We start from the raw sequence: 25,718 nt of genomic DNA on the forward strand, positions 1-25,718 counted from the left end.
TAGTCGATTGTTTTTGTGTTGTAATAAATCTGTGATGAGGGGTTGGTAATATTCCATCACGGATCACAGGGTGCAAGGGAGATAACGCCGTCGTCATAGGAAGTATATTGTTTAATCAGGATCAAATGTGTCTCTATTAAGGACCAATAGTCTTATTTATTTCTGTGGAGTACAAAGGTAAGGTTAACATTTTTTTTTGTACTTTTATGATTTGTTCTTATGTCAGATAGGAGGTATAATAACACTATTTATATTATGTCTTAATAGATCGATAACTACACGTTTTTATTGAAAGTTAGTTTTCGCACTTTTCCTTCTTTGCGATTTTGTTGTAATGTTTGAATGTCTTAAAGGACCGATAGCTATACGTTTTTAATTGAAAGTTAATTTTCGCACTTTTCGTTAATTGCGATTTTGTTGTAATATTTAATAGGAAAGCTATGTTTTAAAGGTCCGATAATTACACGTTTTAATTGATTGAAAGTTAGTTTTCGCACTTTTCGTTCTTTGTGATTTTGTTGAAATGTTTGATACTAACTTTAACAATACCTTTTTGTCTTAATGGACTGATAGCTACAAATTTGAACTGGTAGGTAGCTGGGGAAATATGTAATTGTTCTATCCATGTATAGAAGGACCTGCTGTCTCTGTTTTTATTAATGAAGCATTGTAACTCCCGCCAAGAGAATAAATGTAGTTAATTTTGATTAATATATTCAACTAATTATACATAAGCCAAGCATCGTCATACTTTTCACTGGTTAAATGCCTTCAAAACCATCAAGAATCTGTACGATTCGTAAACCGGCAGCTGAAACGTGTATATGTCTAAAAGATGTAGTTGTATATAATCAAATCACGTTAGGTAACTATCGGCTACGTTCCATGTGTGTGTGTGCTTGTTTGTTGGGGGGGGGGGGGCAGGTAATTATCCATGTCTGGGTGGTGGGGTGGGGAGGCTCTCTAAAATGACATGACCTGATTGATGTGAGTATCAAATAAAAGTGTCGATTTCAATGGGTTTTATTTGTTGATTTGTTTTGTGGAAAGACATTCTATCATCGTTACACAGTAGACACAGTCAGACAAAACCTACACAACAGTTTGTAAACAAACCCATTCCATCTTCATAGTTGGAAACTACTAAAATGTAGTCGTATAGAGAGTCGTATAGAGAGAGAGAGAGAGAGAGAGAGATGGGGTTTAACTTCCACTCGACACAGACTAGGTCCTTTCGGGACTAACATATGGTTTAATTTTTTTTAAATAATTCGCTAGTCTTTAGCAGTGGGAGGAAACCGGAGGACCCGGGGAAAACCCGCGAGGTTGGACAAGCGACCCTACTCCTTGTCACGTACAAACGGGGATTCGAAACCACGCCATTTGACTGAATGACAGGCCTTATGATAGAGCGCGCTCTTGCTAACCATACGGCCACCCAACCCCCCGTAATCGCGTACTGAATGGTAAATTATTTTTAAATCTGTCTGTGATTTATCAACTCAATCATTTGGGTATTTCAAGTGCTTGTCATTTCATTGTCTAAAAGTAGGAATTGGTATAACGGACTGATTTAAGGGATAGCCCCACGAGATCGACGGAGGGGTGGATGAACGAGGTGACAAACTTTAGTGACGGCAATATAAAAGTGCGCATTGCTATAAGGGACTGACTTTAGGGATAGCCCCAACAGACCGACGGTGGGACCGATGAAAGGTGGTGACAAACTTGAGTGACGGCAATATACTACCACCTTGTGTAAAAGTGCGAATTGGTATAAGGGACTGACTTAAGGGATAGCCCCAACAGATCGACGGAGGGGCGGATGAACGAGGTGACAAACTTGAGTGACGGCAATATACTTCCACATTGTGTAAAGGTACGAATAGGCATAACGGACTGATTTAAGGGATAGCCCCACGAGATCGACGGAGGGGCGGATGAACGAGGTGACAAACTTGAGTGACGGCAATATACTACCACATTGATTATGGTAATTTATCATGATAAGTGTGGTTTTTTACATCGTAAATTTTGGTTCTAGCACTTCACGGACATAAATAACACAAAGTAGTCCAAGTTCGATCATATTAGTATTAGTTTTTTCGAGAGTCATATGAATAGTCCTAAATAACGAGTCGCTATTGAGATCGACAGAAATAATTAATCATTTCTCACTGTTATTCCCGTTTCAAAAAAATAAAATGAAATGAAAAGGGGTTTAAGTTTAACGTCCTACTGTTCTGCTCCGGCTGCATGGGCTAATAAAGACGGGCATTCGCCATACAGTATGCTATGAGGGAAATTTTGCCGGGCAGCGGCACTATGGCCTACTTTTATATCGAATTCCAACTGCCAAGTGATCTTTTACGTTCACGCCAATGTATACACGGGTCCTCGGTTTTTCGTCCCATCCGAACGACTAGACAACTATCCTTGTCAGGCCCTTCGTCCTTCACCACTGACAAGGGGAAACCACGTCGGGAAATCCTGTTTCTTAGCTTTATTGACAATTTTAGTAGTTTTTCAGCTTAGTTCTGTGGATGTGCATCTTATTCTGATTGTTATAATTTTACAAAATAGATATTTTAACCATTACAACAAGTCCCGTATAACGATCACGAAAAACGAATAAAATGGCATAAAGTGACCCGTTACTGGTGAACATATTAATGTTTAATTTCACTTTAGATTACTCGGACCCTATATTATCTAATCTCCCATATAATGTATCTTTAATAAAACACACATTATGCAAGAGATAAATCTGCCTATTCTGTCTGAATTGTTATATAAACTATTAATTAGACATTAATTAACTTATCCAGGCCATAATCAACTCTTGGTGCCATCGCTAGCCTGCGATATTCTCTGGATTTGAATCCGATATGCTGCTCAACGCTCATTGATAATTAAATCAAAAATGGAAAATCAAGACTATGTTTTATTATCTTACCGATGATCGAGGCTAGGCCTAAAATTCAAAAGCTAATAATCTCCCATAATTCCCCTTAAAAAAGCATCACAGGGACCCAGGTCATGTATTATCCACAATGCAGATAAACTCAAATACCCAATAGGATAGACGTATTTATAATGACAAGTTTCATAGTCTTTTGTTACAAACTTTACTTGTTAGTTTTTTTTCATAAGATCTGTGGAGCAATCGTAAAATGATCTCATCAAAAATATTTTTATATAGACTGGACGGACACACATGGTGGTATAATTACTAGGACAAACACACTCATAAATGCTTTAGAAAAAAAAGACACAATTCCGGATGAATGTAATCTAATACACTATGTCGTGCATAACAGCTTCTTGACGTAAAACAAGACAGCGAGAGAGAGAGAGAGAGAGAGATGGTGTTTAACGTCCACTTGACACAAACCAGGTCATTTCGAGACCAACATATGGTTTAATTTTATTTCAATAATTTGTTTGTTCGTAGGAGGTTTTAGCAGTGGGAGGAAACCGGAGGACCCGGAGAAAACCCACGAGATTGGACAGGCGACCCTACTCTTTGTCACGCACAACCGGGGAATCGAAACCACGCCAGTTGACTCAGTGACAGACCTTATGACGCAACGCGCACACGCTAACCACTCCCCCCCCCCCCGGTAAAACACAAACTTTGCAATGAGTACCATGAAAGCGTCTTCTCTCGAATGACTAGGCAAAAAACATCAACAGATAAGCTACTTTAAGATTTTATGACTAGGCACTTGAAAACTGATAACCAGCAACCACGCCAACATTATAACAATAAATATCAATAGATCCATTCAGTGTGACTAGCAAGCAAGTTAAGGCGGAAGGATCAGAAGGTAAATAGGCATGTAAAATCACCTTTGACCATCCGTGGATAACAAACGATATGGTAGTCTCGACCACCCAGAACCTCCTAGTCTTCAACATACGGAGGGTCTGGATCTGTTGTCAACATTTGAAGAAAAGTTCCATTGCCCATGTGGTTGATTATCCAGTACATTTCGCCAAATCAAGTAAGAGTTGCGCCCCTTCCCGAAATAAATCCCATAATTCATGTGGTATTATAAACAAATATGAATCTTGACGACGAATTAGAATTAATTAAAATACATACATAGATATGGTCCATGAAGAGAGGAATTTCACAATGAAAAGTGTTGGATATTGAATTGGCGATGCAAATGGATTTTCTGAAATGGCAATTTTTAAATTAATTTCATGGGCGTCGACATATTGTTTTAGGACTAGTTACCCCCCTGAGACTTTGTTTATGATAATGTACAAGACCGGATAATCTAGCCAATGACCTATTATTATTCTCAAATGTTGACAACGCATCCAGAGACTGAATGATAGAGACTAATGATATGGTCAACATCCTTGTAAAGTTTAATCAGATAGGCCTGCTTTTCACATTAAAGGGCAATATTGGTGTCAGTCATTATCACATATGTGATAGAACTCTTTAAACACGTTCCAAATATATGTGACTAGAAGAATGCCCGGCTTCGCTCGGGGGTCCGAGCTACCCCTATACCCCAAATTTCAGGCTCGGGGCAGACCTAGTGTAGCCGCCAACCCCGAACAGACAGACAGACAACCAGACGGACAAACGACAGTCACAAATATTAATATAGATAATGACTGACACCAATATTATCCTTTAAGGATTCGTTATGTTTACAACTATTAAGACAACTGTAATGTTTAAAAAGATGATATAGATCTTGGGTTCAACCACAGACATCTGACCTTCTAATCGTATATAATATATGCATACACCATACTCAACTAGACAATAGTTTAAACATATTTTATTGCAAATAACTTACAAAGGGATTACGACAATTTATAAAAATTATGAAATTTCTCCCGGGGAATAGAATAATATAATATTATATAATATATGATGGCAGAACAAACGTTTAACATACACTAAATACAGCTATATACAATATGTACACATATTTATAATTATCTATCATCTATTTATTGTTTTGATATAAATAAGATCATTATCATTTTACTAGACATTATATAATAAAATAAGAACAGGAATGAACTTCCTGCTGAAGCCTCGATTTTACCTACTCTCGCTTCGCCTCGTTTTTTTTTCAACAAATCGTAATGTCAGGCAATCTCACCTCTGTCGATTCACTCTGATATGTTTTGTTTTCAATCTAGCCGTTTTATTTGCATAAATACTGCCCACAAAACGATATCATAGCCACTTGTTTCCAATCGAGAGCAGGTAAAATCGAGGCTTCAACAGGCATTGCATTCCTGTTCTTTTTTTTATTATATATTGTCTAGTTCGGTATGGTGTATGCAGATATTATATACGATTAGAAGGTCAGATGTCTGTGTTTTAACACTGAAATCATTGGGAAGGGAACACACAAGAAAAAAAAACTGGGAGAGAATTAACAAACTAATCCCGGGAAATAACTGACCACATGCCTAGAGAGAGAGAGAGACACACACACACCCACACACCCACACACACACACACAAACCAGGTCATTTGGTCATTTCGGGACTAACATATGGTCCAATTTTATTTCAATAGTTCGCTTGCCTGTAGGGGATCTCTAACAGTGGGCGGAAACCGGAGAACCCGGAGAAACCCCACGAGGCTGGACAGGCGACCCTACTCCTTGTCACGTAAAACCGGGAAATCGAAACCACGCCAGTTGACTCAATGACAGACTTTATGATACAACGCCCACAAGCTAACCATTTGACTATCTACCCCCCCCCCCCACAACCATTACGGACGTGTGTGTGTGTACTCTCAATAGTCCAAGAGCCAGTGACGTTACAACTGCCTCATAAATATTAGATAGTTTGAAGTGGGACAATTGGAAGGGAGGTGCAGATAAAAAGGGTCAAAGGTCATTTCATAGCGGTGATATTAAAGAAACACTAGAACACATAAATTGATATAACCAAATAACAGCATTGGTCCTATTTGTCTTTAAAGTTGGAAACACGCATTCATAACATTTAGCACCCATCACTTTATAACACCAAAAGATATATTATTCAAACTTTATCTGTCAAAAAAGGACAATATTATAAGAATTGTCCTGCGCAATGGGGGGGGGGGGGGGGTAACCTGTCAAACCTCGTGGGGTTTTCTCCGGTTTCCTCCCACTGTTAAGTACCCCTACGCGCAAACGAATTATTCAAATAAAACTGAACCTGTTTGTGTCGAGTGGACGTTAAACCCCATTTTCTGTTCTCTCTCTCTCTGTAATGGTTAAGACTACACAGGCGATGATGCCCCACATAACCAATAATACCTAGGTAAGTTAATCGTCCTTGGTTATCCTGTTCAAAGTCATCCACAAACTTATAATAGATTTGTCTGAATGTATACAATTTCATCCAATTCATGTTCAAGTAGATTTGATGACAGTGACAAGCAAGAACCACCATGCCCCATAACCTTCTATCAGTCATAACAGATTAAAATCTGAAACGACCAACTTGAATTATTATTTTATTATTTGAACAGTAATTGGATTAAATATCTGCACTTTGAACTTCAACTATAAAAGCATGAGCAGTTGTACCGAGCCCTAAAATTGTGAAGGTTTCGTGCGAAGTGGGAGTACCTTTCTTCTGAGTCTATTGGAGTAGTCTTTGGAATCATTTTAGGAAAAAAATAGATTTTTTTTTATCCTACGGTTGGAAATATTTTAAGATTAAAATAGAGATGTCACTAGTGTGTACAGGATAAAATGGCTAATTGTTGAAATAAATTTCAGGAATAAAATATCTTTGTTTTTGGTGATTGTGTTATCAAAAAACTTTCGAGTTAGGATTGTTTTTTAAATTAAGGATAAACATCTTAAGTTAGAAACGAGAAGTAAGTATTTTTTAAAGAGTTTTAATTCTGGTTTTTATTTTTGGCCGTTGTTCTTTTTCTTATTTATTTATAATTGAAAACTGCTAACTTCTACATGCCGGTACGACTTTGTGTTAACGGACTTTTTACAGCGCAGTTTTCCCAGATGTAATATCTCATGGATATTTTGAATGAAATAGACACGAACAATTTCATTTTAAATTGGAATAAAAAAATAGACATCTCGGCTTCATGGCGGGAACAATGATAGCCTAAACGTGAACTGAGACAAGCAGCAACTTGTATATTTTAATATCGAAAAAGTAAACACAAAATATTAAAGATGAAACCTATATCACCAACATCCAAAATTTAAATGATTTTATAAAAGAAACTACAGATAATTAAAATTTGGACAAAATGGTCTTATTAATCACAATATTCACCGTCAAGAGATTTTTATTTGTCAATTTATTTTCAATAACCCATAATTTTGTCAGTTTTTGTTTATGAAATTAGCTGAAAATACCTATCTATAACATATCTTTTCTTGTCGGTTACATTATGCAATACCTTGGAACACCCTTGTCGGTTACCTTGGGACGCCCTTGTCGGTGATTAGAAGGACTCCATGTAGGACTACATGTTCGTCGATCAACTCTGTTTACATTAGCCCATTCGAAACAGAACAGTAGGACGTTAAACCTCATTTCAGTTCTTCGCCGATCAATCGGATACCTTTTTCCATATTTCCACAAGTTGTGTCGATATATTGAAGCAACCAACAACAATCTGATAGTAACTGTAGCTCCGTGGGTACGGTGATGGCTCTCAAACAAGGATGTTCCCGGGGGGTCTTCTAGAGCTCCCGGCTTGGTTTCATCTTGTCATCGGTACAGAACGGATTGCGGACCCTTGACTCGTTCTGTTACTGAATTTGATATAATACACTACTTTTGCTCAAGCAAACTGGTCCTTTGAGTTATGAAACTGAAATTTATTTGCTTAAGCAGACTGGTGTTCATTCACTTAAATATACTGTATTAATATTCTACAGAATGGTTACCGAGCAATGCAGTGTAAAAGTTCGGCAAATTTTGGGACCCACCCGATATATAACAGTTTGAGAACACAAATAATCGCCGACAAAATTGATTCAATGCATGTATTCTTGTCTACGAGACCTAAACTTTCCCATAACTCCTTAAATATTTTTACATGAATCGAATATTCGCTTAATATTCCCCAAATATTTGCTTGATATTCCCCGAATATTTGCGTGATATTCCACGAATATTTGAGTAGTGATTAAGATTGAATGGCAAATCGCTAATGTGAATTTTAAATGGACCCCTTTCATTTCTTTCACTACCGGTCCTCATTATTACGGTTGGTCCTTAGGCTGTTAAACCATTTCATTTCTTTTACGATTTATATAATCTATGAATATATGTCATCATTTTGTAATACAAACGAAAATAATTAAATTCTTGCATTGCGATGACATAAAAGTTATATAAATAGATTTAATAACGCGCATATTTCCAGAGATCCGGATATTTCGAAAACGGAACTGGCTATATATATGTATATGTATATATAGAGAGAGGTGGGGGGGGGGGAGGTAACGTCCACTCGACACAAACTAGGTCATTTCGGGACTAACATATGTTTTAATTTTATTTTAATAATTCGCTTGCACGTAGGGGTCTTTAGCAATGGGAGGAAACCGGAGGACCCGGAGAAAACCCATGAGGTTGGACAGGCGATCCCACCCCTTGTCACGTACAACCACGGAATCGAAACCACGGCAGTTGACTCAATGACAGACCTTATGACACAACGCGCACACGCTAACCACTAGGCTATCCACCCCCGCCCCCATCAGTCACAATTATGTCGGCTTCAAAATGAATTAATGTATATAGTTTGATTATACATATAGGGGTAAATCCCTTGATAGGTCACTGCTAAAAACCCCTACGCGCAAGCGATTTATTGAAATAAAATTGAACAATATGTTAGTCCCGAAATGACCTAGTTTGTGGACGTTCAGCCACATCTCTCTCTCTCTCTCTCCCTCTCTCTCTCTCTCTCCTTTTGATGGACCCCTTTATAATCCAAGTCAGGGGAGTATTGACCGTAGATGTTTTTTCCCTCATTAAATGTTAAATAATCAATTTGAATACATTCTAACGTTAATTAAACTGTAAAATAGTACACATTGATTGTACGGGATATATAAATAAGAATTCGTGCCTTTACGCAGTTTTTCCTTTTTATCCAGAGAATGATATTCGACAAAATAACCCTGTAATTTATATCTTGCTAACTTGATTGAATTTATGTTTATCGTGTTTGATTGTTTTTAATTCAATGAAAATAAATTATGTTTAATGTAAAATGCAACTAAAAAACTCCGTAAAAAGAAGCAAACATTCAAAGTTTTGATGTCCCCAATAACCTCACGTATACAATCACGTGACTGTATTATTTTTTTGCATCAAGTTAATATTTAACATTATGAAAATTAAGTGCAGTCTACATTCGGGGTCTTATTGTTCTCTTTGTTCAAATTTTAAAAATAAAACGTGTCCTCCATTCATGGAAACTCAACATGCGTTTATCATACATTCAAATGGGAGAGAGATTAGATAAACTAAAAGTGGGATAATAGCATATTATTTAAGATACCCCGAGAAACAAACAAACGGTTAGTCAAGGTAAATAAACTATAAAATGAATTTGTTGTAATGTTTCTTGTAATTTAGTTTTAAGTTTCAATTCTCGTTGTTTGCACTGCATTGTAAATACACTGCTGCTTTAAAGGGCGTAGGGCTCTATTCCTTTTTATATTAGCCTTGAAATAGACGAACATGGCTCTAAACGCACATATTAAAGGAGCTAAATCTCTATTTTTGGCAACTAGAAATGGACACAAATGGGTCGCAACACATATAATAATGTATATGGATGTATATAAAATTTATGTTCGGCGAAATATGCGAAGAATCCAAACCGAATAACAGTCTTTGGCGTCTGGTCATTCCAGTCTAGACCGGTAGTATTCTCTTGTGGGGTATGTTAAGCCTCATTCTTCGGGTCGCTTCATTACAAATGGCGCTCGAAAACTATTTGTCACGCTATTCGTGTGCCAATTTTAATTTTTTCTTTTTGTCTTATATACTGGATATCAGAAGCCCATAACATCAATGATGATTTAAATTGACAAATAATTCGTGTTTGCAATGTCAAAGACTGCGGACTATATATAGTTAGAGACTTGCCTCCTTTAATGTAATATGAATATACGTAAAGTTATTTTTATTCAATTTTTGAACAAATATTGTAATTTCTAATCAATTATGTTCGATGAAATACGTGAACTGTTCAAATTACGTTTACGCTTGCTTAGTACATTCTACACGCTTTTTATTTATTATTATTAAGTCGTTTGTGATTCAGTTTTTACTATACTTCCACATTGACTTGTAGGATATGTTTTTATTAATTTCGAGCAGGACGTTAAACCCCATTTCATTTCATTTTATTAATTTGTTCATTACAAAATGGCACCCAAAACCACAGAATACTGGGAATGTAGCGTGGTTCTTAAATATTGGATTTAGAATCCTATATTTTCACGGCAAGATTATAACATCAATATGGATTGAAATGGACCAATATTGAATTCTAATTCGCGTTTTTTAATTTCAAATATTATGGAAAATATTGAGTTAGAGATTTAGCTCCTTTAAAATGTCTTGATATAGGTGTTCTATCAGGACATTGTATATATTAGGTATTAAAAATAATACTGTTCGAAGTTATGACCTGATGTGTCATAGATTGTTTATTATCGTAGCAACAGTACTTGTTAATCGAGACTAAGCCTCGATTCGTCATTTTTAAAATAAATCATTAAATGGCGATCGTGTTTCAATCCATTTAAATCTCTACCATCCGATGGTCTAGAGATTTGAATATAGGCTTTTCGTGCGAATAATTATCTAAATAATTGTTTATAAAACATTTTATAACACAAACTAAAGGCCTGAAATAGGCAGATTTAGCTCGTACATAATCATCTTTAATGGATAATCATATGTGTAGCTCTTGTGCGGTGGGGCGCCATCTTGTTTTTATGACAGTCGGTAAAAGTTTGGCCTTGATTTCACTGCATCGTTAAACAAGGCGTTTTTTGTGTTTGTCAAAAAATCTTCTTTTTTTGTGACAAGAAAACAAACAAAATGGCGCATATCTCCAAGGAGATGATTCACGTTTAATTGTGTTGCGATACACAGTAAAAATTGTACATTCTTATTTCTTAATATTTTTTTTTTACACCACCACAAAAATAAACTTATATTTTTTGCATAACATACGCCAATGTTGTTGTTTTTGTATCTAATAATAGTAATCTTAAAGATTGTTGTGACACGTTTTCGTGTTTTAAGCTACAGTTAAACAAAAACATATTCGAAGGACAGTGTTTATGGTCGACGAAGAGAGAGAGAGAGAGAGAGAGAATGAGAGAGAGAGAGAGGGAGATAGGGAGAGGGGTAGAGAGGGAGAGAGTTTAGCGTCCACTCGACACAAACTAGGTCATTTCGGGACTTACATATGGTTCAATTTTATTTCAATTCGCTTTAGCAGTGGGGTCTTTAGCAGTGGAAGGAACCCGGAGGACCCGGAGAAAACCCACGAGGTTGGACAGGCTACCCTACTCCTTGTCACGTACAACCACGCCAGTTGATTTAATGACAGACCTAATGATATAGCGCGCACTGTTAAATACCCCTACGCGCAAGCGAATTATTGAAATTGTGTCGAGTGGAGGTTAAACCCCATTTCTCTCTCTCTCTCTCTCTCTCTCTTTAACTATCAAAATAAACGGTATTGTATCTGATTTATTTTGCTTATAGTTTTGTATCATTAGCTTTAAACAAAACACCATTTCACTTAATATCTATTTAATATCTATTTAAGATGGCGGAAGAGAAGAAAGAAGTTGTTCCGGAAGGTACCGAGGAACCAGAAAGAGGGAATTGGGGTGGTAAATTAGATTTCTTCATGTCATGTGTTGGATATGCTGTTGGTTTGGGAAATATCTGGAGATTCCCTTATCTATGTTTTAGAAATGGAGGTGGTAAGTCACTAGATATAAACATTGTTTTTATATTTTAAAATTGTCCGAAAAACTGGAAGTGACAATCAGCGGTTTTAAGGCAATGGTGGTAACGGATATAATCATGGACGAACAATACTGAAACAAGGGTATCTTTTCTCAATTTGTTAATTAACTCACTTATGGTAATCACCATAATCAGGAATGTATATTATTATAGATAAATTCTATCTCTCATTCGGTGCTTTGTCACTATTCTCAGTTTGTTAAAATCACTGTTTTTAGCTTATGCCACGAAACTTGGTAAAGTTACATCTGTGCTTTATATATAAGCACACAAGTCACAAGTTATTGTATCCGTGTTATGGTTCACCTGCTCGCATTATACGGCATGATTTCTATCAGAAGCAATATTTGAATATTCCACGCATAGCCACGTTGGTCTTTTTTTCAGTGATCAGAATTAACACAAATTATATTTTTCTATTAAAATCTAGGAGCCTTCCTTATTCCATACACCATAATGTTGGTCATAGCTGGATTGCCTCTCTTCTTTTTCGAGTTGAGTTTTGGACAATTTGCTTCTCTTGGTCCGCTGGCAGTTTGGAGAGTTAATCCATTATTTTGGGGTAAGACTTTAACATTGTATTACTTACGTTAGGATTAGTCGAGTATTGAGCAATATATGATTTGGCGTATATTTGTCATTTATTGTCGAATATTGTGTCTTTAAATAGATTTTGCCTAGAACTCATAACACCAAGGAAAGAAACTGCAAACAATTGTCTGGGTAAATATGTCATCGCAGGCATCGTGAAATTATGGCGTCAAAAATCGAAGTCCGTCCATCGATGCGCCATTCTCCAAGTAACACACATACTTAGTTTTAAGTCGATCGTAGCCGAGGTTTAGGATTTTTTCAAAGAGCGTCGCTCTCGAGAACAACAACACCAAGAACAACAACACGATGATTAGCGTTTGGGCACAATTCTTGGTCTAGACATGTTAAATGGACACAAACGGGTCGCAACGCATATAATAATGTAATAATGCAAGAAGTCTGAATCAAATGGCAATCTCTAGCGTCTGGTTATTCCAGTCTTCGAAATCCCTTGTTACAAATGGCGCTGAAACGCACTATGGTACACGATTCGTGTACCAATGATAAAATGTTTATATTTTCTTAAATATTGGATATCAGAAGCCCATATTTTCCCGGTAAGATCACAACATCAATGTTGATTTAAATTGACAAATAATTCGTGTTTTCAATGTCGAAGACTTTGGATGATATTCAGTTGGAGATTTAGCTACTTTAAGCTTGATTTGAATCTTTGTCACTTAGATTAAAATATAGATCTATATTTCGTTTCGTTTTTTTTATATTTTCGATGGCCTCTACTACATGAAGATCTGTCCGGTTGTAGTGTGAGGTCGCGTCAGACTTTGGATGATATTGAGTTAGAGACTTAGCTACTGTTACAGTTGTTGTTTTATCAACTATAACAGTTGTTGTTTTATAAACTATTACAGTTGTTGTTTATAAACTATTACAGTTGTTTTATAACAGTTGTTGTTTTATAACAGTTGTTGTTTTATAACAGTTGTTGTTTAAAGTATTAACAGTTGTTGTTTTATTTGTTTATTAGGAGTTGGATTAGGTATGATATCTATATCTGCTATGGTGTGTATATATTATAATGTAGTCATCACATACGCCATGTTCTATCTGATGGTATCCATTATAAATCTGGACGGACAACTACCATGGACCACATGTGATAATTTATGGAATTCGCCATATTGTTTATCAACAGCTATCCCATCATTTAAGAACATGTCAGAGGATCAAAAACTAAACGTAACTTTAGGTAAGTGCCCAAAGAATCTATTTTACAGTATCAAAACATTGGGATTTAGTATAGAGCGAGCGGAGAGAGAGAGAGAGATATTTAACGTCCACTCGACACAAACTAGGTCATTTCGGGACTAACATTATGGTTCAATTTTATTTCAATAATTCGCTTGCGGTGTCTTTAGCAAATGAAGGAGAAAACCTACGAGGTTGGATAGGCTTTAACCATTCCGCCACCCCCTCCCCTCCCCTGCTGCCGAAGATCCAGATAAAGACCGATTCGATTTTTTGCCTATCGAACCAACCCGTCTCTGTGATAGTAGTTTGTTATAGTTGTTTACTATATTCATTGTGTCTATAACAGTACAATCTAAACATGTAAGACTTTAATCTTGGTCATATCAATAATAATCTTATGATGAATTATTGACTGATAAACTTGTCATGAAGTATATCAACATGTGATAAGCAATCTTATCATCGCCAAGGTTTGTATCCCAACGATTTCAATACTCAACTTCGAGTAACCCCACCTTAACCTTTCAACCTTGACTTCTACACGAAGGTGGAGACTGCAACATGACAACATGACACATCCGTCGGTGAGGGAGGGAGGGGGGAGGGGTAGCGAGCCGAAATGGAGTTCCGAAACAGTTTCATGTAATGAACACATTATGATGAGTTACCAACATTGTGCTTCTGCGTGTTTAATGTGAGTTAATGCAATATGTGAAGGGGGTTGGATAGCCCAATGTTTAGCACGTGCGCGCTGCATCAAAAGGTCTCGATTGCCCGCTTGTACGTGACAAGGAGTAGGGTCGCCTGTTAAACCTCGTGGATTTTCTTCAGGACCTCCGGTTTCCTACCACTGCTAAAGACCCCCCTACGCCCAACCGAATTATTAAAAAATAAAATTGAACAATAATGTTAGTCCCGAAACTACCTGGTTTGTGTCGAGAGGCCGTAAAACCATTCGGCCACCCAACCTCCCATTTTTGAAAGAACATAACTTTAATTCACTAATAAACTTTTTATTTTTTTATTTTTAAGGTATGTTTAATGAAACATGTCTAGAAGATGGTCTACAGGAATCTGGTATTAGTATGGACGATCTGACCTTTAACCTAACCCAAACTAATTTCTCTGATTGTAACCTTAAACATCTGTATAAGTTACCAAGTGAGGAATATTTCACGTAGGTAAATCTATATTACAACTTAATGAATTGAAATCGGTTCTGTTTGATATTAGACTGCTTGTCCAATAGGATAGTACAGTCGACTTTCAGGACTAAAATCAGATACACGCACACCATGATAACTACATGACCAGGGTCTATGGCCAGTCCCAACACGAGAAAAGGCCAGGGGTTCGACATTGCATCAAAAGCAAAATAATTTATACACAAGCCTGGAAAAACAAATACCTGTGAGAGACATTGGTGGGGCGCAAATGAAATACAAGCTTTGTCAGGCAAAATCTGCATTGACCTAGATCCCTGCATTTCTAGCTTGGTTTCCCCTTGTCGGTGGTGCAACACTGAGGGGCCTGACAGCTGTCTAGTCGTTCAGATGGGACGAACAACCGAGGTTCCGTGTATGGCAGTTGGAATTCGATAGTGCCGCTGCCCGAACAAAATTTCTCTCTTGACACACTGTATGGCGTATGTCTCTCTTCATTATTCCAGTTGGACCAGAACAGTAGGACGTTAAACCCCATTTCATTTTATTTATATATTTGTTATGATTTAATTACAGACGATTTGTTCTACAGTTACATGAAGCCAAGGATTTTAGTGATGTTGGTGGCATCAGTGTAAAACTGGCTTTTGTTCTCGCCTTGGCTTGGATTCTGTTATTTTTCTGTTTAAAGAAAGGAGTAAAAACGTCTGGAAAGGTTGGTTTTTAATAATTTTTCCTGCTAATTTTCATTTTATTTCGATTTGGGGTATATTCTATGCCCGGAATAACTTGCGGTCTGAAAGTCGAGGCGGCTTTTCTTATTGTAATTCTGGGATATTCTCATTTTACGTACATGTAAACATAGACGGTTTATAAGTAAGATAAAGTTCTCGACTTGGGTTATGCCGTGGAAGAAAGACATCAGAAAAAGCCCTCGAAAGAAAAAGCTCGGCCTTCCGGGTTATTTTCTTTTTGTCTCGGGTTATTTTCTTCAGTATTTCTTTCCCCAGCAAAACCCCTTTCTCATGCTTTATCCTTCCTATAAATGTGCACGATTGCGCGTTTAACCTAAACACCTGAATGGAGGAGATCGATTTTCTTTCTCGCCCTACCAGCCTCACTCGTGGTTTTATCTATAATATATATGTTTTATTTTGTAGGTTGTATATTTTATGGCTACGTTCCCCTACGTTATTTTAATATGTTTATTGGTTAGAGGAGTGACTTTAGAAGGTTCTATGGAGGGAATTAAATTTTATATCATACCTGAATGGGAGAGATTATTGGATATAGACGTAAGTATATGATATATTATATTAGAGGGGGAAACATTTATACATATTTTTTACGGTATTTCTAATTGTATATCCTACAATACCGAGGCTGGGGTTCACTGCCGATGATGTCAGTGGTGTAGGACAGGGAGTCTGGGACGAGGTAAGAGTTACCGTGCATATATTGGCGTGTCGTCAAAATAACAGTTGAAATTTGAAATAAGAGTAGGCGGTAACGTCGGTGTCCAGGCCAAACATGATGCCCGTCTTTATTTGTCCAGAGGACGCATAACAGTAGGACGTTAAACCTCATTTTATTGCTATATATTTTACACAGATACTTTTTTTGTTTCTGATAATGCTTCAAAGTGTATGCATACTGTCGACGGAAGAACTATGTCACAACTTCAAAAATCTTTCTCTAGCTAAACCTCATTGATTTGATTCCAAATAAAGTATTCAATTGGGTTGATTCAAGCGGTTGATTCAAGCAGTAATTGGGCAAGCTATGTACAATTACCCCTTTCTTTAGTTTCGAAACATTAAGCGGAAGTCTGTTTTCTAATTGTAGTTTCATTTTTGTATCGAAAGTCGAACACAAAATCGGTTATAACTCGACACTGGCTTTGTCGATAGATCTAAGACTCCTAATGAAAAAGAAAGGTTGTCATTCGACAAAAGAAATCAATATCGGCAAAAATAACGGGATCCAGTCATCTAGATATTTTATTGTGGAACCAAACTATTTTCCTTACGCGTAAAGGGCAGGTACCAGTTGTTTACACAGATAATACACGTCATATATTACAGGTGTGGAGACAAGCAGCAACTCAGATATTTTATTCATTAGGACCAGCGTTTGGAAGTCTTATTACCATGGCCAGTTTTAATCCTTTTAAACACAATAGTCACAGGTTAGTTGTTACTCATTTAAATAAAATGTTCACTTTCAGATTGAAAATACGTTGTTTCGATTGCCTGGTTGTACGTGACAAGGAGTGAGGTCGCCTGTCCAACCTCGTGGGTTTTCTCCGAGTCCTCCAGTTTCCTCGCACAGCTAAAGACTCCTTTTGAAATCCAATTAAACCATAAGTTAGTCCCGAAATGTTAGAGCGGAACTATCTCGCAAATACGTTCGCCCGTACATCCACCGAGAGTATCTCACCGATTCCTTTAAATGACTGACAGGCATCTGTGCAATGTAACATACAGAGAATAGATTGATGTTTATCACCTCGTTGATATTTTTCAATTGTAATCTGGAGACTACATACAGTATTGTTTTATTTCTGTCATTACGAGGGGGAGGGGTATTTACAGAGACAACATAAATAAAGTTGAAATCACCCTTTAGCTAATATTATTTTTATAATTTTTTATAATTTCAGAGATGCGATTATAGTATCTATGATAAACTGTGGTACGAGTGTATTCGCTGGGTTTATTATATTCTCAGTCTTAGGTTTTATGGCACATACTACAAATCAAGAGGTCAAGGATGTAGCTGTTGATGGTACGTCCATTGTTAATTCTTACATTTGGTGTCAAATTAATTAACAGCAACTATCTTTGAATAATAGATGGCCCTTGCTCTATTCACTTAATACACGTTAGAACACGTGATACCACCTCTTTTTTTAACGCAAGATTGTCAAGAGTTTCTGTTATAATCAATCTAATTAAAATACAGATCTATATTTCGTTTCGTTTTTTTTTATACTTTCAATGGCCTACACTACATGAAGATCTGACCGGTTTCAGTGGAAGGTCGCTTCGGGTGTCTTTTGACGCCAGACATTGATTAATCAATCAGCGTTGACGTTTCTAGTGGTTTACCTACATTTCCGTGCACCAAAACTCGCCGTAACAGTAATAGACCGTTACATTGGCTAATCCCTCAGTTCATCCATAACGCGAGTTATATAACAACTCTTCCAGATCCTAGTGTAGTACAGACAAATAAAACAAAATTTTGAACTATAAAACAAAACGAAACAAAATAGGTTCTGGGTTTTAATCAGATTGAATATGTATTAAGGAAACTACATTCGATTAAGTTATGATGGTAGTAGCTATCATCTTTCTAAATCTAAACATAGACTTTAAGTCTTCAAATCTGTGTAATATGCTGCCAGTTTGCTATAATATCAATCATTGTTTGTTCTAGGTCCTGGGTTAGTATTTGTTGTGTATCCATTGGGAATATCTCATATGCCTGGTGCAGCTATATGGTCTTTCCTCTTCTTCTTTATGTTGGTAGCTTTGGGATTAGACAGTCAGGTTGTTATTTATTTTCAAGTCATGGATACGTTATCTCTAGATATTAGTAGTTTATCTCTAAACTTTGTGATTTTTGATGTGCACGTAAAAGAACCATTGACGTATAGAATTCACGAAAAGTAGACTCAAAAGTCGATTATCATGGCAACATGTTCCAATAACATACTTCATGGACAATGACCGTTTTCAGTATCCAAGTTGATGCGGGAAAGTTAATCGTTGACACCCCCCCCCCCTTTATTTTATTTCTAAACGTTGTTTAAGATCTATCCGGTAGAATCTACCTGATTGACTCAGGGGGGTTGGATGGCCGATTGGTTAGCGCGTGTGCGTTGTATCATAAGGTCTGGCATTTAGTCAACTGGCGTGGTTATGATTCCCCGGTTGTACGTGACAAGGAGTAGGGTCGCCTGTCCAACCTCGTGGTTTTTCTCCGAGTCCTCCGCCCCCCCCCCCACTACTAAAGACCCCTACGTGCAAGCGAATTATTGAAATAAAATAGAACCATATGTTAGTCGCGAAATGGCCTAATTTGTGTCGAGTATGACGTTAATTGATTCTATTCTTCAATGTTGGTATTTTTTCAGTTTGCTATGTTTGAAGCTATCATCAGTGCCATTATAGACACATTTCCCCACTTTTTACGACCAAGAAGAACCAAATTCGCCATGTTTTGTCATTTTATTGGCTTTTTACTGGGTTTACCGTTAGTAACTAAGGTAAGTTTCCTCGCCAATACATTTGGCATTTATTTTAGTCATTGGGAATCGCAATCTGATTAAAACACAGATCCTATTTCGTTTCATATTTTTATAGTTCAAAATTTTGTTTTACTCCCCTTTACTACACAAGGATTTGGAAGATTTGTTATATAACCCGCGTGACAGCGAGTTTCCACGTGAGGTCCACGGAACTGTGAGTAACCCACTAGAAACGTCAACGCTGATTGATTAATCAATGTCTGACGTCATAGGGTCAACAGCCGCTCGTATGACCCCTGACACAACCTTCCACTACAATCGGTCAAATCTTCATGTAGTGTAGTTCATCAAAAGTATAAAAAAAAAACGAAACGAAATATAAATCTGTATTTTAATCAGAGTTTGTCGAAACGTCGTGCTTTTAGAATAAAACAAGTGATTTTTTCCCATAAAAATTGTGTTCTGTCAGTTCTTATATAATTAGGATTTTAACTGCCGAGAAAAATATTTCTAAAGCGCTAGACTGGTGACTTTGTCAGCTAAAATCTAGCCCCAAAATTTTGGTCAAGTTGGCTATAAGTAACGACGCGTATCTTGCATTCAATTCTCTCTACTGGAATTTGAAATAGCCAAAACATCAATATATCTCATATTAAAGGGTCATTATGGGTGAGTTGACAAAACAAATAACTAAACAGAATATGCTGAAAATTTCAGTCAAATTGCTCCACTCTGAACCGCGATATTAGCTTTTGAATTTTAAGCCTAGCCTCGATCATCAGTACTAAAGTTGGTACGATAAAAACAGTCCCGATTATCCAATTTTACGTTTTATTTTTTCAAAAAATTTATTCCTATATCGCGGGCTAGCGATGGCATTTAGAGTTGATTATGGTCTGGATAAGTTAATTAATGTCTAATTAATAGTTTATATAACATTTCAGGCCTAAAGAAAGAACTGCAATAGGCAGATTTAGCTCTTGTATGATGTATTTTTAATATTATTTAGGGAGGGATATGGGTGTTGACGTTAATGGAATGGTATAGTGCTAGTTTTGGTTTAATGATAGTATGTCTAACAGAAATTGTTGCAGTTATATGGATATATGGTAGGTTAACATTAAAAGGGACATAACTCGAAAATATTTTCCGCAATTCAAACCTTGTTGTTTTACGCGAGAGAGAGAGCTAGAAATAGTTTAACGTCCACTCGACACAAACTAAGTAATTTCGGGACTAACATATGGTTCAATTTTATTTCAATAATTCGCGTGCGCTTAGAGGTCTTTAACAGTGGGAGAAAACTCACGAGGCTGAACAGGCGACCTACTCCTTATCAAGTACAGTCAGGGAATCAAAACCACGCCAGTTGACTCAATGACAGACTTTATGATACAACGCACACACGCTAACCATCCAACCCCCTACCTTGTTTTACGCATTTTGCCTGTCAAATCAAATAGATCAACGTCATGGGCATTGAAACGTAATTCTTCACAAGCAGGCCTTTACACATTCTAGCGTTCCCCACAACAAAAACAAAAGACAATTTATCGCGATAGACAATATATAAATATTTAGGGGTCGGAAAGCGTAAAAGAAAATGTCTTAGAAAAAGCTTTGTAGATGTATGTTACCCCACAAAGTCAGCCTACCATGGTCGTGGTATAACCCACACTCCACCATGAGCTGAAAGGTGTGGTGGGGGCCTTAACCCTCTGTGTTAGTTGAGAACAGATTCCCTGCATTCCCAATCTGATTAAAACATAGATGCTATTTCGTTTCGTTTTTATAGTTCAAAATTTCGTTTTACTTGTCTTTACTACACTAGGACCAGGAAGAGTTGTTAAAATAACCCGCGTTCTGGATGATGTGAGGGATTAGCCAATGAAACGGCCTGTTGCAACGAGTTCTTGGCGTGCGATGCACGGAACTGTGGGAATCCTAATAGAAACATCAAATGTCTGACGTCATAGACTCAAAAGTCGCTCGTATGACGCCTGACGCGACCTTACACTACATTCGGTCAGACCATCGTGTAGTGTAGGCCATCGAAAGTATAAATAAACGAAACGATATATAGTTCTGTGCTACATTCCTCGAGTAACCACACGTGGATCTGTAGATGCAATCAAAAATATAAGTCCACAGTAATGTTGTTTTTTTTTCTACCTGTAGGTGTTAAAAACTTTTCTAACAGTATAAGTCCATTGTAATGTTTTTCTTCTTTCTATCTGCAGGTATTAAAAACTTTTCTAACGATGTTGAGATTATGTTGGGATTTCAACCTGCTTTGTTCTGGAAAGCAACTTGGGTGGTCATAACCCCAGTAGCTATTAGTGTGAGTGATTGTATCATTTTATCTAGATACATTATTTCGATATTTTACAGTAGGACTACACTGTAAATGTATTTTTCAGGCAATTTATAGTAGGATTACATATTCCCGGCTATAAATGTATTTTTAAAGCATTTTATAGTAGGACTACAGATTTCTCCACTATCGATCTATTTTAAGGCATTTTGTAGTACAGATTTCCCCACTATCGATATATTTTAAAGCATTTTATAGTAGGTCTATAGAAACCCCGCTATAAATATAATTTTATGGCAATTTCATAAATAGTACCTAGGATAGTCTCGATAATCCAACTCTTTCTCTCTACATGTGAGAATCTGATGGTAATCGTCATCGAATTGCTACTGACACAAGAACAGTAAGATTTCACTTGATCTTAAATAACCAGGGCCCTTGAAAGGAAAAAAATGTGCTGGGGCGAGACCTTTACTGCCCCCCACCCCTCCCCTTTCCAACACGAGTCATATCTAGATAATTCACTAGCAGATTGCGATAAAGTGAAAACTTTTCTACATACTATATAAGCTTCAAAGGAACAATAAAAAATTCATGCATAATTGTCCATTTTAATTTTAAACTTTGATATTCATGGGCCCCATAGATTCTGTGACGCCTGTAAATGACTGTATTAGGCATATGGTTAAGGAAAGAATATTGAGTCTATTGCAATTCTATTTCCTATCCAGAAATCAATTTTCATAGATATTTGAATATATTTTAGAAGGCCTGTTTCATTATCAAGTTACCTACCACTACCTACACCCCCACCCACCCCCTTCACACACACCTCAGGATATCACTTTCATACTGAGTGAAAGAATTCAACGTGTCTTTTCTACAAATAGGAATATTTATAATAGGGCATGCGTGGAGACGATATATTTCCTTACAGAATTTGATTATGTTTATTTTGTAGTTGATGCTGATCTTGTCGGCTGTTAAAAGTAGTCCGGCATCTTATGGTAGTTATAAATTTGAATCCTGGGTACAGGATGTTGGCTGGGCTATGGTTGCAATACCAATTGTTCTTATCATCCTACCAATGCCATTCCAAATTCGCAGATACGGGGTAAGTGACTAATTTAAAGTTTAAAGGGTAAATATGGTGGTGGCGAAGGCTGGAAACGTGTGTAGTTCTTCAGATGGTGTAACAACTAAAGGACAATATTGGTGTCAGCCATTAGCTCGTATGTGATAGAACTGGTTAAACACGTTCCAAATATAATGTTAACAAAGAGATCATTGTTACGATAGAGGCGTAACGAAGATTCCAAGAAACCGAAAGCAAAGGAAAACACGAGTTATCCTTCTATATAACTGACTGACGTAACGAGAGGTAACAGATAAACGGGCGGATTTCTGCTCACTAATAATTCCTTCGAAGACTAAAAATTGTTATATGAGACTGTGGGGGGATATCTGACAATTCAAAAAAATAATTGACTCACTAGATATTGTCCGTTAAAGTAGGATCAATAAAGTACATCAATGGCAGATGTTTATTATACGTTAAACGGTTGCATTTGGAAACAACTCTGCATATTGAATTATTTAGAGGATTTAGCAGTGCCAGATTTAAATGCAGAGGGGCCGTAGGCTATTCCCCTTATGGGGCCACTCCCAACCCCCTATCCTCGCGACTAGAGCAAAGCCAAAGATGATGACGGTGGATGTAAAAAAAAAGGCACATGACAGAGTTAAAAATATTATACACACTGGCAGGAGGCGCTCTAGTTTTTGAGGACCTAGACTTTAGCCTGCCAAAAGCCTATAGGTTAATAGTATTTTTCAATTTTGTCATGAGTATATCTGACATGATACGTTCAATATTTTGTCAGCTAGTGTGCAGGTTCAACTGACATTTGTTACTTTTGTTTTATATGCTAAATGATTTATTTGTTTCTGTTTTCAGTCATTGAGGAACGCGACTCGACCTACACCAGAATGGGGACCAGCTAATCCCAAGGATCGAGTGGGTAGATACGCTAGGACTGAACTTCAAATGACGTCGATCGCACAAAGCAACGGTAGCGTTGTTGAGGTTGATTCTCTTAAAGAAGGTCGGGAAAATAGTGCTTATGTGTCTGAAAAACTGTGAACAACCCTGGATTTTAAAGGATTTTATTCGTTCCGGTAATACTACACGGCTGCTGTGGCATTTATATTTTTGATATATTTTTGATAACATAGAGTATATGAAGTGCCGGTTAGTGCTAAATGTTAAGGCCAGCTCAGTTTTTCGTTATAGCTGTCACAAGATGTAAACAGGGCTAGCGCTAATCCCAACTTTAACCCTTGACCTAGCCCCAATGCTTACCCAAACCTAACCTACTATCTCGCCAACAATGACGTGTCCTAATCTTATTTTCATCTCAAGGACCTTGACAAAAATTGAACTGGCCTTAACAAATAGATTTAGCAATGAAGTGTCCCAATCAAGAAATTCTGTGAGTGCTATAATGAATAAATCAGTTCAATAAAAACAAACATTCCGATCGGAAATAATTCCTCGATAAGTCCAGTTCAGTTTCGGACAAAATTTGGAAATATATTTGACAATACGTGTGACTGTTTGGATGGATATCTCCACTGTGATACATTGATGTTTTTTGAGTTTTATGTTGTATACTGGTGTATAAATGTGTATAATTATTATGAGATATACATTGTGTCACTTGGATAATGTGTGGATTTATTTAATAAAAGGGTAAGGTTCCAGGCACACTAAACAGGATCCATTTCTCATCAGTTACAATAATATCAATCTGATTCAAACACAGATCCTTTTTCGTTTGTTTTTGTATAGTTCGGGGTGGGGGGGGGGGGGGGGTGGCCGAATGGTTAGCACGTGCGTGCTGTATCATAAAGTCTGTCATTGAGTCAACTAGCGTGGTTTCGAATCCTCGGTTGTACGTGACAAGGAGTTGGGTCGCCTGTCTAACCTCGTGGGTTTTCTCCGGGTCCCCCGGTTTCCTCCCACTGCTAAAGACCCCTACGCGAAATGACCTAGTTTGTGTCGAGTGGACGTTAAACCCCATTTCTCTCTCTCTCCCCTTTTTTTACAGTTCAAAATTTCGTTTTACTTGTCTTTACTACACTAGGATCTGGAAGAGTTGTTATATAACCCGCGTTCTGGATGATGTGAGGGATTAGCTAATGAAACGGTATGTTACGGCGAGTTTTTGACGTGAGGTTCACGGAACTGTACGTATAACCCATTAGAAACACCAACGCTGATTGGTTAATCAAATGTCTGAAGTAAAAAGGGTAATCAGACCTTGCACTACAACCGGTCAGATCTTCATGTATATAGTAGAGGCCATCGAAAGTATAAAACAAACGAAACGAAATATAGATCTGTATTTTAATCATATTGCAATAATGTCGGCTTCAAAAATAAAAGCGCACACTGACCACAATGTCTACGATTTCTCTGTATACATGTATTAGGAAATCATCTTACTCAAGCTTCTTTAATTCGAGACAAAACATTTTTTTGGCTGATATAATGGCTATGACATTGTGAAAAAAATTCTCATATAATTACAAACAATTCCAGAAGATAAAAGTTTGAGATAAGATGAACAAATTTAATATTTTTAATATCACGTGTTTCTGTTTGTAGTTTCCTATAAGCACAGATTCAAACTAAACGTGACTTAACATTTAATCCTATAATCTCTTACCTATGATTTGGAGTTTGAAATTAAACTCAAATTGAGAATTTTCTTGGACTATAATAGTTAATTCGTTTCATAAAATATTATATAACAAATATCAGAAAATTATATAAAAAAAAAAAAAAGAAATTCTTTTATTATAATTTTTTTTTATGTTTTCTGGGTTATTAATCTTTTTTTGAAAAATAAATTTAAAAGTTTCATCTTTAGATTGCTGTTGATAGATTATATAGAGAATAGTATTGTTTTGTGCCATATTTTAACAATAAAAACTATTGATAGAGAAAAAATCTGAGATTGTTGTTGTTGTTTTTTAGTGGGGCAGGGGGGAGGGGGTGCTTTATTTAAAATTAATCCTTAATCGTTAATCTGTATCCCATATTTAAACTGAATCTTTACGGTTAATCTGTATC

At 36.8% G+C, this 25,718-nt stretch overlaps 1 protein-coding gene across 4 annotated transcripts; it reads left to right on the plus strand.

The window, feature by feature from the left end:
- Nucleotides 1-14: 14 nt before the first annotated feature.
- LOC126831055 (sodium-dependent proline transporter) lies at nt 15-25,394 on the plus strand. 4 transcript variants are annotated; one of them, XM_056103029.1, is made up of 15 exons: nt 15-177; nt 11,837-11,996; nt 12,473-12,604; nt 13,625-13,846; nt 14,881-15,025; nt 15,588-15,726; nt 16,172-16,306; nt 17,096-17,199; nt 17,674-17,798; nt 18,453-18,565; nt 19,153-19,284; nt 20,276-20,375; nt 21,507-21,607; nt 22,542-22,694; nt 23,538-25,392. In XM_056103029.1, exons 2-15 carry the CDS (start codon nt 11,837-11,839, stop codon nt 23,721-23,723), a joined length of 1,947 nt encoding a protein of 648 aa, XP_055959004.1. In that variant the 5' UTR covers nt 15-177; the 3' UTR covers nt 23,724-25,392. The 4 variants fall into 4 exon arrangements, with proteins under 4 accessions (XP_055959004.1, XP_055959003.1, XP_050417623.2 ...); XM_056103028.1 differs by lacking the exon at nt 15-177 and adding an exon at nt 9,423-9,570; XM_050561666.2 differs by lacking the exon at nt 15-177 and adding an exon at nt 11,386-11,743.
- The last annotated feature ends 324 nt before the right edge of the window (nt 25,395-25,718 follow it).

Source organism: Patella vulgata, chromosome 8 (genome assembly GCF_932274485.2).
Source record: "Patella vulgata chromosome 8, xgPatVulg1.2, whole genome shotgun sequence".
Taxonomy (NCBI): Eukaryota; Metazoa; Mollusca; class Gastropoda; family Patellidae; genus Patella; species Patella vulgata.